The 19,099-nt window shown below is 42.8% G+C and overlaps 1 protein-coding gene across 11 annotated transcripts in view; it reads right to left on the bottom strand.

Moving 5' to 3' along the window:
- MRTFB (myocardin related transcription factor B) overlaps window positions 1-19,099 on the bottom strand; it is a 422,849-nt gene that overhangs the window by 45,324 nt on the left and 358,426 nt on the right. For all 11 annotated transcript variants that reach the window (XM_068244719.1, XM_068244722.1, XM_068244721.1 and 8 more), the window contains 4 exons: window positions 14,707-14,823; window positions 10,632-10,879; window positions 8,143-8,290; window positions 3,545-4,537 (listed from right to left, as the gene is read on the bottom strand). In XM_068244719.1, coding sequence (XP_068100820.1) covers window positions 3,545-4,537; window positions 8,143-8,290; window positions 10,632-10,879; window positions 14,707-14,823 — 1,506 coding nt within the window. The remainder of the gene's footprint in view (window positions 1-3,544; window positions 4,538-8,142; window positions 8,291-10,631; window positions 10,880-14,706; window positions 14,824-19,099) is intronic.

Genomic DNA, 19,099 nt, shown 5'->3' with positions numbered 1-19,099 from the left:
TGTGAACAAACACTGTGAAAATGTGCTTATCTTTATTGTATCATACATACTTATGCTAGAGTGGAGCATGGAGCCTGCTTAGTAAGTAAGCTAGGGAGAATAAAACATAGAACACACAGCAAAAAAAACTATATACACTTAATTTGTATTAAAATTAAATTATGCACCATCTTAAATCAGATTAGTGACCAGGACACCTTTCACTACACGGTGGTGATCAATGCCAGGTAGTTAACAGAGCTACCAGCACTTGGCTATTTCCATGCCTTAGGAATCTAACGTAATAACGGGAAGCTGTAAGGACAATGGAATGTCTCATCTAGTGCTGAATCTTGCAATGGGCCACATCCCATAAGCAATAGCAGTGTTTCCAGAACAGCTCCAGCACCCTTCCCAGCAGTCATGCATTGACTGCCTGCAGTGTCTGTGACTGTCTGGATTGGTTGCTTTTATGGAAGGACAGATAGATTTGTGTTTCTCCTCAGTAGGACGACATCACTGGTGTATTGATTCACAATGGTTAGGTAATAAACCAAGTTATAAATGGACATTCATTATTCATACTGTAGCTATGGCTTGGCTCACACTGCAAAGCAAAATGGACAATTTTTCTCTTTTGCCGGATCATGAGAGCGGACAGTTGAAGGGATCAGATTTATTAAAAGGATCTGTTCACACTTGACAGTCCGTAGTGACCACAAGGCAGAAATCTGCCCAGCATGATAACTCCGGTAGTGGATGCCTTTCCTGCAGAAGCCTATGGCGGAAACACATCTGCTCTGGACTCCAACCAGACCATAACACACCATCGGAGCGGACTGTAGGTAATGATCTTTCATATAGGTAAAATAGTTGTGCTCCAAAGAGAATTTAAGAAGATCCAGTATAAACTGGCCTTTAGACAAAAAATGTTTAACAGCCTCCAGGCCTTTTGTGTGTGGTATAGATGTATAAAGAGAACATACGTCAAGGGATGCTCAGAGATATTCTTTTTTTTCCTGGTGTAGTGTTCTAATATTTCTAGGGCATGCAAGGAGTCTCTCGTGTAGGATTCTGTATGTTGCACTATAGGCTGCAGGAAATGGTCTATATAATCCGATATTGATGCTAGTATACCCTCTATTCCTGCCACAATAGGTCGCCCTGGTGGTTCCACTGTACTTTTGAGTATTTTAGGAATGTGGTAAAATATGGAATGAGGTTTTTTTTTTTACTAAGGGCACTTTTCCTATGTATACTACGCCGTCTCCCTAGGAACGTCACCTGAGGAAGGCGTGGCCATACGCCGAAAACGGTAGTGACGTCAGACGTCAGAGGCTGTGCACTGCTCCATCCAGACAGATGCTCTCTCGTATGAGTCATCTACACCACCAGCCCTAGCCAGGCTGGATTAGGCTGAGGCGAGGCGGCCTGCTGGGACATTGTTGGAGCATAACGCAGCACAGACAAGACAACTGTAAGTGCAAAATGTAAAGTGTGTGTAAATTGCATACCTAGTTTAATGCACTATCGGAGCGCTTTCTCTCTCCCCCACCTTTTTGTTTTTTATAGTTGCACCACCCAACGCAAGAGAGCTGCATCGATAATGCATGATAAAAGGGCCAGTGCTGTATTGTTGAGCGCAAGTTCTGTTTCTGTTCCTTACTGGAATTTATAGCACTGAATGGTTAACCCCTTAATGTAAATAAAGGTCAGGGGAAACAAAGGCAAGTTCTAAGAAAGATTGGTACTATGCTCTATATACAGTTATTTCATTATGCTAAATTTCACTTCAAGTAGCCTTTACAATATGTGGCTACAGTGACTTCCAAGCAGAAAATAGATCCACAAGGGACTAAAAGAACGATTTACTTGATTCCATGCTATAATTCTAGCTTAGAGGTGAAGGCCAAGCCAACTAAAGGTAGTAGAAGCAATCAGTTAGCACTTTCCCCAGCAGATGTCTGATGTATTCACCAATCTAATAGCAATTAGTGTCGACAACCTCTGACTCAGGAAGCGCAGTGTGTGCGGTCATAGGATCTTCTCAGTTATAAAACTCCCAATGGCCACAGTGGGATCAAATGTAAATTAACCTGTTATTCTAACTCCGATTTGCTTTTCTACTCTTATAGCAGAAGAGAAAATTAAACATTATATTATTAAACATACTTTTTGTGAACCCATTTGCACTACAAAAAAAAAACAGCTATTCAGCAATTGAACTTTAAAGTATTCTGATTTGCAATGTTGTTAATTGAGATGCGTTAATTGAGATTTCAGACACTTACACCAGTGATGTTACATATGTTTAGTCTCCTTATGGCCACCTTAACCCTATCTGTGTAACACTGCCATCAGCAAAACAGGTGTGAGCAGCCTGGCATGCTGTATGCACGGTATGCTTCTGCAATTCTCCTTGCTAGTCTAAAGAAATGTGTAGTATTAAAGTGGAACTAAACTCAGAACTTCCTCTCAGCTCTAAAAGACTTGCCACAGCATGATAACCTTTATGGAAAAATATTCTTCAATACAATTTATGGAAATACTAAAAAAAAAAAAAAAGTTTTACTAAGTATCACTTTTGCAGGGAGCACTGGAAGGGTTAAAGGAGTTATCAGGCATGTTATAGAAAAATTAGTGCTACTTACCAAGGGCTTCGTCCAGCCCCAAGCTCCCAGCATGTCCCTCGCCACAGCTCTGCCGTCAGCCGCCTTTGCCTCCCGGTCCACGCTGATGACGTCAGGCTGACCTGGAGGACGGCCTGTACTGCGCCTGCTCGAGCGGCGCTGGCAATGACCGCCACCACAGGCGAGGTCTGACATCATCAGTGCAGACCGGGAGGCAGAGGCGGTGAACGGCTGACGGCAGAGCTGCGGCGAGGGACATGCTGGGAGCTTGGGGCTGGACAAAGCCCTGGGTAAGTTGCACTAATTTTGCTATAACATGCCTGATAACTCCTTTAAGCTTTAGCGTTTACTGAATGCCAGAGCTGCCTTGGTAGAGTTCTACTGCAGTCTATTCCCAGTTGCTGATAAGAGCAAATTAGTTTGAAAACAGAGAATTGAATTATTCACCAACTATATGTGACATAAATACTTTTCATTGTGTGCTGTGCAAAAGTGCACGGCACATCTGCTTTATGTATGGAGTATAAACCATGGAAAGCAGCCGAGCTTATAGAAAAATGTCATTAGTAATAAAGTTCCACCTTGTAAAATTACACTTGGTGAAGTATACCCAGGTATAGCAAAGATAATATGTACACATAGGTACAAGGAGTGGCAAAGGGGTGAAGCAGTAAATCTGGTAATAGGTTAACAAAATAGCACAACACAAAGTGTCATTTCAGCACTGCAATTCAATGAAACAGGCATGCTTTCAAAACACAATACTAACTATACAGCATTGTTCATTTTGAAAGACTCAAGACAAAGTTACTATAGGTACAATGCTATATGTGGGGCTGCTTCCTTCATTTGACTGACAATATACAGCAACTGCTACATAATAGACCTTAGAATGTGACCGTTACATGTAAAGCATCATTTTACTAATTACAGACCTGGACCACTGACAGTTGCATTGCATTGGTTGTTTTGATGGAGACAGGGAGCAGAATCTGTGCCGTTGGCGTGGTTAGCAGTGCCTGGGGCTGACCCATTACTGTAGCTTGTGATGGCCTTTGAGAAGTCACATAAAACTGTTGGATAATGTTCTGATGTTCAGGATTGGCCAATGGAACTTCATGTTTGATGACAACTGCATTGTTGGCAATAATACTCTGGCTGCCATTGGGCACTGTGGGCTGCCCTATCAAATGTCCACTGAGAATAGTCTGTGCAGAATGCTGGCAATCAGGCATGGCTGTTTCCTCCTTTACATTGACCCCAGTGAAATGCTTCTGATCCACATTTACTAAAACATTAGAACAAGGTTGTTGCTGGCCGCGTTTCTCGACCTCAAGCTGCATCTTCAGAACTTCCACAAGCTTCTGCTCTTGTTCCAGCTTCCTTTTAAGTTCCTCGATCTGCTTTTCTTTTTCCTGTAGCTTGCGGTCCTTTTCTGCAACATCTAAATCTATGTTTGTAGTGCTTACACTGGCTATACTGTCCTCATTAAGACCAACTTTAATTGGTGATGTGTTCATAAACTGAGATGGTGACATCATGGTCATTATCTCTGCAAAAGTGTCTGTCATGTTAGTGTCTTCGGTGCTAAAATTGGATTGTTCTGAAGGGGCGGGAGACATGGGTAATGGGGAACTGATGGTATCCATAGGTGCCTGGTTGCCTCCATTTGAAGAAGAGGATGTCTCTATATGCATACTAAGGGCAGAGTTATTTACAGTAGTTGTAGACAGTGTTGCTGTAAGATCTTCCGTAGCACCACTTCCTGAAGAAGCAAAAGTGGCTGTGGTGGTGACCGCTGTGGCACTGTTTGTGCTTACACCATTATTATTCAAGTCCTGGTACGGCTTCAAGCGTTCGATAAGGTCAGTCTTTGTACCAGACACCGGTAGGCCTCTAAGCTTCAATTCCATTTTAAGTTCAGCAACCTGAAAAAGTGGAAATCAAAGTTAAGAATGTAATCTACAAACTCTTAACATCTTCATGCTTAATTTTCCTACAAAAGCTTGCATGTTCGTATTCTTTTTCAGTTAGCACTTGACATTTAATATCCTAATGCCTTTCACTCGCTAGAGGAAGTAATGAATATTGACTACGTTTTTATCTTGTGTGATGGATGATTATATTTCATATAAGCCCAGCTTAATTTAGCCATAGCAACTGAAAAAAATATACAAGACTAAATTGCTTTGAAGATTTCCATTTAAAATTACTCAGACATATCCTCTGACATGTTGATATTTTAAATGCGCTTGCATTCTAAGAAAGGTCTAAGAATAGTCAGCGGTTAAAATTCAGTTTTTAAATCTTGTGGAACTGGTTAAATGAGAATGCATTGACTTCTCACTGCTCTGAGCACTGGAGAAGAGCAACCCTTGTAATGGGCCTTCGACTACATGTTTTGTCCTTTAGAAGTTATTAGATGAAAATGATTTTAATATTCCGCTGTACTCAGCTGCTTATCTACCTTCCTGGAAAAGATCTGATCTGCTGAAATGTCTCACAGACATGGCCAGGTTCAGCTTTACTGTAAGGGCTCGTTCACACTATACGCGCTGCTGTGCGCATTTCGGCAGCACATATGGTATCCGATCAGCAAGAACATGAGAAGTGCATAGTGTGCACTTCTGACGTTCATACTATTCGTGCTGCGCAGCAGTACGATGCACTATCGCACTGCTGCTTGCATTTTTGGCAAAGCGCATTGCTGATCCCATTCACTGTAATGAATGGGATGAGCAGCGCAACGCACAGCAACGGATTTTCCGTTTTTATCGATCCGGAATGTTGGAATTTTTTCTACAATTTTTCCAAATTTCTGTGAAAAGCATGGCTACCTATGAAAGTGTGCTAAGGGCCTAAGGGCCTGTACACACTGCTGCGCTTGCACTGCATTTTTAAAATCGCATGCGATTTTTAAATCGCAAAGCCCCTTGTGAAAATAGAAAAATTGCATTGCACCAGTGTGTACACGTCTTCACGATTTTTCAACAGATCTTGTGATTAAAAAAACGCATGCGATTTTAAAAGTGCAGCAGTGCGTTTAGCTGGGCTTCAGTGCTCATGTTTAAAGGTACATGAACACCTAATGCATCATACCATACTGTGTATAAGTCGTGTGGCCACAGACCAGAGCCCTATCTACTAACCGAATATGTCTACACTGGGCAGGTGACTGGTCTAATGAATCACGTTTTTATTGGCCTCCTAATGTCAGGTACGCACGATTCAATTTCCTGTCCAATCGACAGGTAATCTGATGGGAATATGTATTGTGTGTTCATGTGCAAACTGCTTCCTATTGATAACGAGATCAATTTTCCAATGATAACTTCACAAAATCAATCAGTTATAGAACAGAAACAGATCAGACATGTCTGAAATAATTGTGTGTGCCTATCATTATTCCTCAGATGCCTATCTGGTCATGCATTAGTGGGATATACTGAAAAAAACTGGTCTGAGCCATGGAAGCCCAACCTCGCTATATATACACAACTTCAACAATCTACTGCTAAGGTCTTGGTATAATGCTGGGCATACACAGCTCGATGCCCCCTTATCAATTGAGCCGCTGATGGCTCGATTGATAATATCCGACGTGTCCGATCACCGCGGGGACGAGCGGGAATCGATCCGCGCGTGCACGTGCGGACGTCGATCCGACGGCTAATCGGCCGCCGGATCGACCCGTGGTATGCCCAGCATAAGATACCATAGGACACCTTCAGAGGTCTTATGGAGACCAAGCATTAATGGTTACAATCTGCTGCTAAGGTCTTGGTGCCAGATACCATAGAACGCCTTGAGAGGTCTAGTGGACCTAGCCAGTCTCATTCACATCTCTCGTTGCTCCTCTTCAGCTGCCTCGCTGTCCCCTGAGAACTAAATTTAAACTCTTCTACCTGGAATACAAATCCATCCACCATACCTCCCCTTCATACATCTCTGATCTCATCAAAAGATACTCCCTAACTCGCTCTCTTCACTCCTCCAACAAATCTACTGATGTCCACCGCTCACATCATTTGCTCAGTCGCATGGCTCCAGGACTTCTCCAGAACAGCCCCTACTCCCTGGAACTCCCTTCCCTTCACCCATCAGGCTCACTACCCTCTTTAACTCATTCAAGCAGGTCTTAAAAATACATCGGTTTACCATAGCCCTCCCGCCATCTTCATACTCTCTCTCTCTCCCCCCCCCCCCTCATAATGTGGCCCCACTCCTCCATCCCTTATATCCTAAACCTATTTGGCCGGACCCTGTTCCCCACGTGCTCTTCTCCACCACCACATGGAAACAGTGACTCTTCTTCTATATTTAACCTTACCTTGCAATTTGCCAACCATTGTTTATGGTTTCACTGTTTTGTGTACCATTGCTTAAAGAGACTCCGTAACAAAAATTGCATCCTGTTTTTTATCATCCTACAAGTTCCAAAAGCTATTCTAATGTGTTCTGGCTTACTGCAGCATGTTCTACTATCACCATCTCTGTAATAAATCAACTTATCTCTCTCTTGTCAGACTTGTCAGCCTGTGCCTGGAAGGCTGCCAAGTTCTTCAGTGTTGTGGTTCTGTGATGCATCTCCCCCCTCCAGGCCCCTCTCTGCACACTGCTGTGTGTTATTTAGATTAGTGCAGCTTCTCTCTGCTCTATTATTTTTTACAAGCTGGATAAATCCTCCTCTGAGCTGGCTGGGCTTTCACATACTGAGGAATTACATACAGGCAGAGCTGTCTGCACTCTGCAGGAAGAAACAGCCTGACACTTCAGTGGAAGATAGCTGCAGGGGGAAAGAAACACACAAATGATCTCTTGAGATTCAAAAGGAAGGGTGTATACAGCCTGCTTGTGTATGAATGTATTTTCTATGTGTGGACATACTGTACATCAACCTACTTCCTGTTTTGGTGGCCATTTTGTTTGTTTATAAACAAACTTTTAAAAACTGTTTTTAACCACTTTTAATGCGGCGAGGAGCGGCGAAATTGTGACAGAGGGTAATAGGAGATGTCCCCTAACGCACTGGTATGTTTACTTTTGTGCGATTTTAACAATACAGATTCTCTTTAAGGCCTCAGTCACACTCAGCCCGTGTTTCATACTTTTCCGTCCATGCCATGGGATTGCTCACACTGCAGTGATTGCAGCGCATTTGAGATTTCTGATGATAGCAAACAGGCTGCATGCAGCATTTTCCCAGGGACTACGTCACAATTCTCATTCACTGGAATGAGAATCTTGGAAGACAGCAATGCCAAATCACGATTTACGGTTCAGAGTGTGAACGGAGCCTTATGCTGCTCTCTCGTTATATATTGTTCGAAGTTATCAAGTTGTGAACTAAGTAAAGTTTAATAATAATAATGAACAGTAGGTGGCATGCTATGACACACAAATAATATTGACCGGTAGGTGGCATACAGTACTGTGACACACGGATAATAATGAACAGTAGGTGGCATGCTATGACACACAAATAATAATGAAGAGTAGGTTGCATACTGTGACACACGCCACTCTTTATTACCTTCATATCATCCAGGTTACAAGGTAGTGGTCCTGCTTTTTTAAACTGAATATTGTTCTGTCTGTTTACTGCATTCTGCAGAGACGCAGAGTTGTTGTTTACATTGCTGGTTGCAGTGTTTCCATTGTTCTGCTTATCATTCAATGACCTTGAAAAGAAACAAACTCAGATTAAGAGGTCTTATTTTACATGATGTCCCTAACATGGTAATTAACAGCATATTTCAAAATCCCAGTGGAATACTCAGGGGAAAAATGAAACATGACAGGAATCTATAGAGAAGGTTAATTAACTAAGTGAAAATGGCATTGCAGCATGTTATTACAGCACTGATTGGTTTGCTTGTGGTGATATTTACTCAGCCTCACATGTAGTTGCAGGTGTGGATTTCACAAGCACAGCCAACAAACATCACTGCTTGAGCTAGCAAACAGCTAGAAAACAGTGTTTTATGAGGGATCTTTTAAAAAGAAGAAGGGGGGGGGGGGGGCACAGAATGGCATGATACATTGTCATTGTGCAGAGCATTGATTACTCAATACCAACTCTCCAGACAAACTTGTTGACAATCAAAGGGAAATTACAGGAACATTACGAAATCAGTCTGAAAGTGTTGTTAAAGGAACACTATCAATACCCAACTGTTCTAAAAAAACAATGTACAAGTAATGTCTAAGTAGCTGTGTAAACATTTTCCTACTTTTCATGTTACATATCAGAGGCAAAAGCTGTAATTCATTGAGTGTAGATTTTAGCTACATTTGCATAGGTGAATCTCTGCAGTCTGACATGCTAAAGGCCCATACACACGGGCGGATCGCTCAAACCCACTCTTATCAAACGAACGATAGTCTGTACGATAGTCTGTACACACGCCCGATTTAGAGGGCGAACGACGGGACGTTCAAACGACCCGTCGTTCGCGGAAATCCGACGTGTGTATGGGCCTTTAGAACAGTGTAATATTGAAGGAGAGTATGAAAACAAAATCCTGTCAGGAATCAGGTTTCTCACACACACAATTACAAATGTTTTGTTGTACATAAGATACATTTGCTCTGCTCTCTGTGAGAGAAAGCTCTGCCCTGTCACTGACTGAGCCCTCTACACAGAGATGCACAGCTCTCTTACATATGCACTGTGAGGGAATTCCCCCTCCCCTCATGGTTCACTGGTATCAGATTAGAGAAGACTGCTCAGAAAAGTGTGAAAGGAATTAGATAACAGTAAACAAAGATAAGGATTCAAATTTATACCCCAGTACTTGGCAGCACTTCCCAAACATTTCCTATCTCAATTGAAAAAAAAAACATGTTATTCAATTGTGATCCTTTAAAGAGACTCTGAAGTCTCGTGAAAATCATGCTTTTAATTAAAAAAAAAAAAATGTGTTTAACATCATTGCCCTACCTAAACCGCCGCATCCCCGCCGCTGTACACTTTCTAAATCCCCCCAAACTCCCGGGGGTGGAGGTGGTCAATCCAGGCAGCGCTTCCGTGAGAGGCAGAGCTATGAGCAGCAGCTCTGCCTCTCAGCGCGTCTGTCAGTCCGGATTGCCGCCTCTCCCCCACCCCTCTCAGTCTTTCTTCACTGAGAGGGGCGGGGTAGAGGCGGAGATCCGCAGCTGATATATAGGCATGGAGGCAGAGCTGCGGCTCATAGCTCTGCCTCCAACAGCAGCAAAAACCACGACCGAGAAAGTCGTGGATTTTGCGGGGGTAAGGAAGGGGGGACTTAGGGGGGATTTAGATAGATTTCAGCAGTGGGGATGCGGCGGTTTAGGTAGGGCAAAGATGTTAAACACATTTTTTTTTATTAAAAACGTGATTTTTAGAAGACTTCTGTGTCTCTTTAACTTAAAGTGTAACGGTCGGGCATAAAATAAACAATCAATTATTTATATCTGGTAATCAAGTAATAAGGATGCTAACCAGGAAATCCAAACGTTAAAAATCACTATTACTTGTCTTGTTGATAAATGATCACTTATTTGATTACCTGACTCTAAAGGTGGCCATACACAGGTCGATTTTCCATCAGATTCGACCAACAGATAGATCCCTCTCTGATCGACTCTGATCATAGAGGGATCGTATGGCTGCCTTTACTGCAAACAGATTGTGAATCGAGTTCAGCATGAAACCAATCGCAATCTGTGAAGCTGCCGCCACCAGCTATACATTACCTGCGTAGTGTATGTATCGTAGTATAGGGCCGATTTAGAGGGAAGCCAATTAACATATCTGAATTGTTTTTTTTGGATGTGGGAGGAACCTGGAGTACCCGAAGGAAACCCACACAGACACCGGGAGAACATGCAAACTCCTTGCAAATGTTGACCTGGCTGGGATTCGAACCGGGGACCCAGCGCTGCAAGGGGAAAGTGCTAACCACTACACCACGGTGCTGCCCCAGGCTATACACAGTCCTGTTCCCCCTGGAATAAGGAGGAATGTAGTCATGACAGAGGGTATTGTGCTGCACATACTTGAGTGGAGCAGGCAGGATTGTCTGGTAGTTGTAGTGTTGCTGCTGTTGGCTCAGAATCTGCAGCTGGAGGAAGAGTTGCTGCTGATGCAGGAGACGCGCATAGTTGGAATCCATCTCTGGTTCGATCTTCTCGCATTTCTGATCAGGCGGAATATATTGGTGGTATTTCAGCTTCTTAATCCGTGGTTTGGGTTCCTTTGACTTCTTACTGCGAGGTTTATCATTTGCATTCTTTGGCTGGCTTTGCTGTTTGGAGAAGACAGAGGACACAATGTAGTTGCAGAAGAATCACCACATCCTCTAAAGCCAATACATTAGCAGCTCTTAGGCAGCCACTTTCCCCCATGCTCAAGTTTCCAGGGATAGTCTAGAATAGCACTCAACACAGGAATCTTATAAAAGTCATATTCTGGTATTTCAGGAATCTTTACAATGCATTGTTGCTGGAATGTCGGAATCTCATTGTTGTGCACATAGAATGAAGTATGCCACAAAAAGCAACCAAATGGCAGCAGCGCCTAAAGCCATTTCTTCTCTGCACAGCTGTATGGTGTTTGTGCAATACGACATTTCCACACAGATGTTCAAAATGAAGCATTCACCTGCAGACTGCCATCAAATCCCACTAAGTGTATTGCTGTATAGATCAAGAAAATGCATGAAAGGGTTTCTGAGTGAATGATTCCTGACCGTTCTGCAGAGTTTGCAGATATAAAGATAACATTATACTCAGTAAATAGAAGACCCGGTTGCCGCAGGGCTATAATTACTGGAGACATATCAGACAGGCAGATGGTGAGCAGGTCACATGACCAACTCTATTCACCTCAGAATAAAATATGAATAATAATGCATACAGATGCTCAGTGTCTGTGCCTACCCACTGTCTAGCTGTCTGGGTTATTCACCACATAGATTGCTGCAAACGCGGTTCTATTTAACAGTGTTTAGGGAAGACAGGATCCTTGCAATTAGTTTCTATGCTTTGTTTTTTTTCCCACCAAATAAAATCCCCCCCCCCACAGAAAATATCCACACTGCTGTAAACACCTTTTGGTATGGAGACTCATCTCCCACAAAACCCTCTACCTGCTGCTGCTCTTCTCCTGTCCCCTTATATAAAGGACTGAGGGAACTATCAGAATGGTTGTGTCATGCCGGATTCCTCCAGCATGTTGCTGCTGGCTCAGTATCGGACAAACTCAAATTTGGCAGATTTAAAGAGATATTTGGAAAGAACTGTTAACCACTAATACAGGGGCAAACAAAAGCATAATAATAACAATCTAGTTTTTACTGTATAACCAGTCTAACTTCACTACTTCCATAAGCAGAGATGCTTTCAATGGTGGGAATTATACACCTCATTTTTACAGTGTTGGTGTTTTCATGCAGATTTTTCAAGGCATTTGGCTCTTTAAACAAACAAATCTGCTCTTCATATCTTGTAATTAATCTACCTTATATAGTCTCCCCCCACTCCTGTTATTTTATGACTGACACAGAAGTTACAGCTTTGCTTATTCTATTAATAATAGCTTTAAAAGCAACAATTTAACCTCAACTTTTATATAAAAGGATGTGTTCTCTTCTAGTTTTATATGCTTCAGGCCTCTTGCACACTGCAAGTGATTGCGATTCAGATTCCGCTTTTTAGTTTCAAAAGTTTTTACATCCGATTCAGATTCCGATTTGCAGTTTGCTCCCTGCACACTGCAAATCGGAATCTGAATCGGATGTAAAAACCGATTCAAAAGCGGAATCTGAATCAGAATCACTTGCAGTGTGCAAGAGGCCTCAAACTCCATGCAAATATCGTCTTGGCCCAGATTTGAAGCTAGCACTGCAAGGTGAATAAATGGTAACTTATTATACCACATTGCTGCCAGAACGTATCTCACCATGCCTATACCTCTGTGCTGGCTGGCTTACAGTTATGTGGGGGGCATGGCTAGAAGACAAAGTCATGTCCCCTTCTGCCCACCTGACTATAAGCCACCCTTTGCTCCTCAAAAACAGAGACTGAAGTTTTACAAGATGAGAGTACAGGGGGAGTGGCTACAGCTGGATTTCCATACCAGGATACTCTGATGCAGTAGGGTTCAATAACACACTCTGCCGCATCGTTTTGTAAAACAAAAACTGCAGAGGGTGTTGAGGTTCAATTATATATTGCGCAACTCTAAGCTAACCTTTGTGATATATACTGAATTATTTTTAGCATACAGTGCTGCCTGATATGTTTAACAGTTGGAAGAGCTTGTGCTTATGAGTGAAATAAATAAATGTTTATCCCACTGCTGAACATCTGCAAATGAAATACCCATTTTGCCCTGCCACTGCTGCAAGATTGTAGCTGAAATGCATAACTACTCAGTGGATAGTGACTTCCTTCCCCAGACAGGAAGTTAATAAGCCGACAGCCATGGCTGAGGAAAGAATGTCAAAGTGGAAAGGCAGACTGTACCGAAGGTTCCAAAGAAAATCAATACGTTAATGTAACTGCATTATTGATGAAGAGAGGATGCTGAACACATTTGTTTTATGATTGCATTTATGCTTTAAATATGTATAGCTGAATAATTATGAAAGCGTGTACTAGTGCAAAAGCATAGTTGTTTCAGAGAGCTGTTTTGTTCTATATGCAAAGTATTCAAATAAATACATGTGAAGTACTAAACTGTGTTATATTCATCTTAGTCGGAGCAGTTTTTTTTTTCCTCTGTAGAAATATTGTTAAACTTCCTGCCTACCACAGGCACTGCTAACATTTCCATTCTCTGCTTTCAAGGCTATGAGAGAGCTTTAGAGCTGCAGGGAGGCAGAGGAGAGAACAGACAGATTCAATACAGTGCTTCAGTTACCAAGTCAGGAACAATATGCATTCTGAACTCTTTTCATGTGCGTGGTACACTAAGCTCATGAAGGACGCCGCTGACGCCCGACATCCATTACTGGTCATATCTTCACAAAAGTAATTACAAAGTGCCTTGGCTTCCAGCGCTGAGCTATGGAAATACTTCCCACAGTCACCCATTATATGAATTTGCTTGTAAATTTCCATGAACATAGACCTCAGCCTATACAACAATAAGTTACAGCGTAACAGAATATTCCAGTAAATACATCTAACCTTTCTTCCCTTTGCACAAAGAGGTTGAGAGAGGCAGATGAGTCATTCCGCTTAGCAGTGTCCCTGAGTACTTCACGGCAAAATCATCCTCTTTCCTCCGTAAATTGAATTTCTAGACTTTTTCGCTTTTGACAAACCCGTTGGGGTTGGTTTATCAAGTTCTAAGTTTGCAAATAAAACTAGAGCAAAATTGGTGCATTCTTCCAAAGCCCTGGATCAGAATCCATGTTTCTATTAACATCTGCAATCTGAGTGGCTGCTCTGGTCAGCTGTTCTGATAAATCAGCACACTCTTGTTAAGGTGGTCAGACATTAATAGATGGCCACCCGACATGTCCAAAAGATTAATCCCTTTCTGATTGGAATCTGCTCAGAGAGATTTATTCCTACTGAGCATAGAACATACCCCACCCAGGTAATAGCCATTATGGAGGAAAAGAGAATATGTTTTTATATTATGCTGTACACATTTGCAAAGGTCTGATAAAAAGCCAGACGGCTCAAAACTGACTAGTGTCATTTCCTATCTACAGAATGTTAGTGATTGCCTATCTACTGAATTGCTACAGTGCACACATGTTTTGTTAAATAAATTGCCATGATGTTTATATATTGACAGATGAGGAGTTATTCTGATTATATGCTCTACAAAGATGGATGAGAATAAAGAAAGGTAAACCGTGTTTGTTTGCTTTTCTATGTTTTTGATATCCTTACAGAGGTATGAATATATAACTTGAGTTTGTCAGCAGATTGCATTAATTGTCTGTGTTTCTGCTAGTGATATGTACCTTCTGATTAGATCTAAGGCAATCCACATTAGATAAATACAAATTAATATTAATGGTTTTATGTACTGCTGATATGTAATGGAATGTGTGGTGTTATACATATAAATGAAACAGCTAAAGAGTAAATAAATATGGCTTAATTGCTTTACCTTTACGAGTGTAGGTGCAGGCTTCAAAATCGCATTGGGCACTGGGGGGCGTATAGCAGGATCAGGAGTTGGAGCAGGTTTAAAGAAATCGGGTAAAGGTGAACTTACAGGTTGGCACTGCAAAGAAAAGAAGAAAAAAAAGTTACATATACTATAATTGCTCTGTGGATAATGTTACATTAGGATGCTTTTTTCTAAGTATCCCAAAACTCTAGAAAACCCAACATAAGCTAAAAGCAAATTAAGTGAGTGTGTTGCTCAAAAGAACAGGATTTTTAAGGTGTTTCTAAACTGAAACGAGCAGATTTCACAAAACAGAAAATAATTAAAATAACATTTTATAAAATCCTTGTTATGCATTTTATCAATAGAAGATGTAATTAGAGGCTAACAGTTAAGGAGAGCAATAACTGAGTAGCTACGGGGAAGTAGTTAGCACAGCCATTGGGGAGGGCCGCGGCTGGCTTCCTTCCTGCAATTCTCTGAACCAACCCCCCCCCCCCCCCCCCCAACACAGAAGGTACATTACCGTCTCCAGCACTGTGTGCCCTTTTTAGTTCAGCCACCAACTGCTCAAAGTTTCCCTAAAGACGAGGGCGTTCACCCTAAATATAAGTGCTGACTGACCACTTTTTGCATCTATTACACACACCAAACACCTACCCATACAGAGCTGATATAGCTATAATAAAGGAGTACCGTACTGCCCCTAGGGGCATGAGAAAAAATATAGCAATAGAACCATAGTAAACTGTAATTGAACAGTAACAGCCTGTCTGACACACTGGATCACCACATGCCAATACACAGACTTTCCAAAGTAGAATCATTGTTGCCCTTCAAGCAATGTCCAGGCCCATATAAACACTGTCTCAATACCATACAAGTAATATTAATGGCCAACGTCAGTGAAAATCAGTGAAGTAATATAGACAACCTAATGAAACCCTCAGATGTACTGAAAAAATGAGAATAGATTGCTGACAGAGTGCTGACAGAGTAAAGCCAGCTGGTTTATATGGGCAGCTGCACTTTTAATACTACTACATTTTCTGAAATAAATCCATTGCTACAGTACAAACTGCCTCTGCAAAGAGAAAGAAACCAGAACTAAGCGGACCAAAAGCTGAAACCAGCCGAGAACACTTGGAGAGGGATTTTAACTGCACAACTTAAATTTCCTCGCTAATCCCTATGAGAGCACAAAAGGATCTGGCACTGGGTTATCTGTACACACTGCAAGCACAAGGGTGTCTGAATGGCGCTGGGACAAGCTCTCCCTTTGGACTGGCTCAGGGCCACTCTCTTTGTTGAAGGAAAGATTTAATGTTTGCCAGAAGTTCACACAACTGAAGTGAGCTTCAGCCAGGCACGTGTACTGTGGTGAGCTGCATTCCTAGCTTTCATTTTTCAACCAGCACAGGCATCATTATGGGAGCAACCCCAAATATATTTTTAGCCTAATTCCACAGCAGAAAAGCTGCTTAGAGCCGACCATTAATTTCCTGTGACAGCATGACTTCCCCTATTGTAAACATACCTGGCTCTGGTTTTCTTCCATTTTCACTAAAGGAAGGATTGCTATCTTTGCCAATATGCCTTACTTATTACAAACCAAAAAGATTCAATTATCATTCTGTGATACAAACATAAGTATGACAAACTCTTCAGGGAAAGGCAAGCGTTTGATATCATTACGGTAAATGTGAAATGCACAGGCAGGATATCATTGACCTGTCACACTGCTCTGGTGCAAACACCTTAGCAAATGAATGCAGGGAAACATCTGGAGTTGTCTTGCAGTATGACAGCTGAAGTGTTTCAATGCATATTGCAGACTCAACATTACTAAAACCTCAAAATCACTGCCTGTATTCAGCAGCTCCTAATCAACGGATAATGAACAGCAGAACACACGGGACCAAGTGTCTGTGGACACAAAACGTCTGTAGTGCTGATATAGACTTTTGCCCTGCACCCACTTTCAGGATCCTCATCCACCCAACTTCTAGATATGCACCGCAGTTTGTAAATACTTTTTTACATAGGCTTAGAGAGGAACTCCAGTGAAAATAATGTAATAAAAAAAGTGCTTCATTTTTACAAAAATTATGTATTTCAGTGTTTGCCCATTGTAAAATCTTTTAAATCCCTGATTTACATTCTGACATTTATTACATGGTGACATTTTTACCGTTGGCAGGTGATGTAGCTGCTGCATGCTTTTTTTGGCAGTTGGAAACAGCTGTAAACAGCTATTTCCCACAATGCAACAAGGTTCACAGACCGGAAACTGCCAGGAGTACCACGGTCCTCAGAGTTTCTTGTGGGACGGGTTTCACCACAATATCAGTCATACAGCGCCCCCTGATGGTCTGTTTGTGAAAAGGAATAGATTTCTCATGTAAAAGGGGGTATCAGCTACTGATTGGGATAAAGTTCAATTCTTGGTCGGAGTTTCTCTTTAAAGAGACTCTGAAGCGAGAATAAATCTCGCTTCAGAGCTCATACTTAGCAGGGGCATGTGTGTCCCTGCTAAACCGCCCGCTATCGCGCCGCTAAACGGGGGTCCCTTCACCCCCAAACCCACCCCCGCAAGACTTGGTCGTAGTCTTGGTCGTAAATCTTCCCTTCCTGGAGGCAGGGCTAACGGCTGCAGCCCTGCCTCCAGTCGCGTCTCTCAGACGCGCATCGCCGCCTCTCTCCCGCCCCTCTCAGTGAAGGAAGGCTGAGAGGGGCGGGGGAGAGGCGGAGATATGCGTCTGACAGACACGCGTGGGGCAGGGCTGAGGCGGTTAGCCCTGCCCCAATGCGGAAGCGCTCCCCCGCTTTACGGAGGGGATTTGGGGGTGAAGGGACCCCCGTTAAGCCGCGGGATAGCGGCGGTTTAGCAGGGGCACACATGCTCCTGCTATCTATGAGGTCTGAAGCGAGATTTATTCTCGCTTCAGACTCTCTTTAAAGCAGACCTGAACTCCGAACTTCCGCTCTGCTCTAAAAGATAAGCAACAACATAATAACCTTTAGAGAAAAAACATTTCTTTGTAACAGCTTATGGAGCTCTTTCAGAAATGCTGCAGTGTAGTTACTTCCTGGTTTGCTGGGAGCACAGAAATGGTTAACTTCCCTTGTTTACACATTAGCTCTCAACTCATCATGTACAAGTAGAGGTGTATGACTGGATTTTATGTCATGCTTGGGAAAAATGATGTAATAATATAATAATATTACAGAAAGCACACAGTATAAAGCACATTTCAGGGATGAAATCCTTTCAGACATTTAAACAGTGTTCTTGCACCTCATCATCACGATGAGGCACATTTATGAGGGGCTTCGAACTGCTGTGACTAGAATATCTGCTGGTCTCCTGACAGCTGTACAAGCACATGCTCAGCAAACTACTTCTGTTCTGTCAATGGACATGGGAGCAGCTGCTACAAGCAGACACCACACTTGCCTGCTTGGAATGGAGGCAACAAGGCAAGGATCCTCAACCCGCACAGCCACTCTCTGGACTACACCCATTTCGCAGTGTCCAGAGACACTTTTGTATTACAGGTTCTACATCAATTTGCCAGCTTGTATTTTCCAAAATACCCCAAAAAAGGGAAAAGTGCATTATTAATCCTTAAGCCATTAGAACCCCATAAAAACAAACAGCAGCTGAGTGTACTACTGGCAGTACCTGGTCACAGCAGCTCTGAGTGCACTACTGGCAGTACATGGTCACAGCAGCTCTGAATGCACTACTGGCAGTACACAGTCACAGCAGCTCAGAGCTGCTGTGACCACATACTGCTAGTAGTGCTTTTAGAGCTGCTGTGACCATGTACTGCCAGTAGTGCACTCAAAGCTGCTGTGACCATGTACTGCCAGTAGTACACTCAGAGCTGCTGTGACCATGTACTGCAAGTAGTGCACTCAAAGCTGCTGTGACCATGTACTGCCAGTAGTGCACTCAGAGCTGCTGTGACCATGTACTGCCAGTAGTGCACTCAGAGGTGCTGTGACCATGAACTGCCAGTAGTGCACTCAGAGCTGCTGTGACCATGTACTGCCAGTAGTGCATTCAGAGCTGCTGTGACCATGTACTGCCAGTAGTGCACTCAGAGCTGCTGTGACCATGTACTGCCAGTAGTACACTCAGAGCTGCTGTGACCATGCACTGCCAGTAGTGCACTCAGAGCTGCTGTGACCATGCACTGCCAGTAGTGCACTCAGAGCTGCTGTGACCATGTACTGCCAGTAGTGCACTCAGAGCTGCTGTGACCATGTACTGCCAGTAGTACACTCAGAGCTGCTGTGACCATGTACTGCCAGTAGTACACTCAGAGCTGCTGTGACCATGTACTGCCAGTAGTGCACTGAGAGCTGCTGTGACCATGTACTG

Source organism: Hyperolius riggenbachi, chromosome 7, assembly GCF_040937935.1.
Source record: "Hyperolius riggenbachi isolate aHypRig1 chromosome 7, aHypRig1.pri, whole genome shotgun sequence".
NCBI lineage: Eukaryota > Metazoa > Chordata > Amphibia > Anura > Hyperoliidae > Hyperolius > Hyperolius riggenbachi.
The sequence above is the reverse complement of the archived record's forward strand: the minus strand, read 5'-3'. Positions and strand labels throughout refer to the sequence as shown.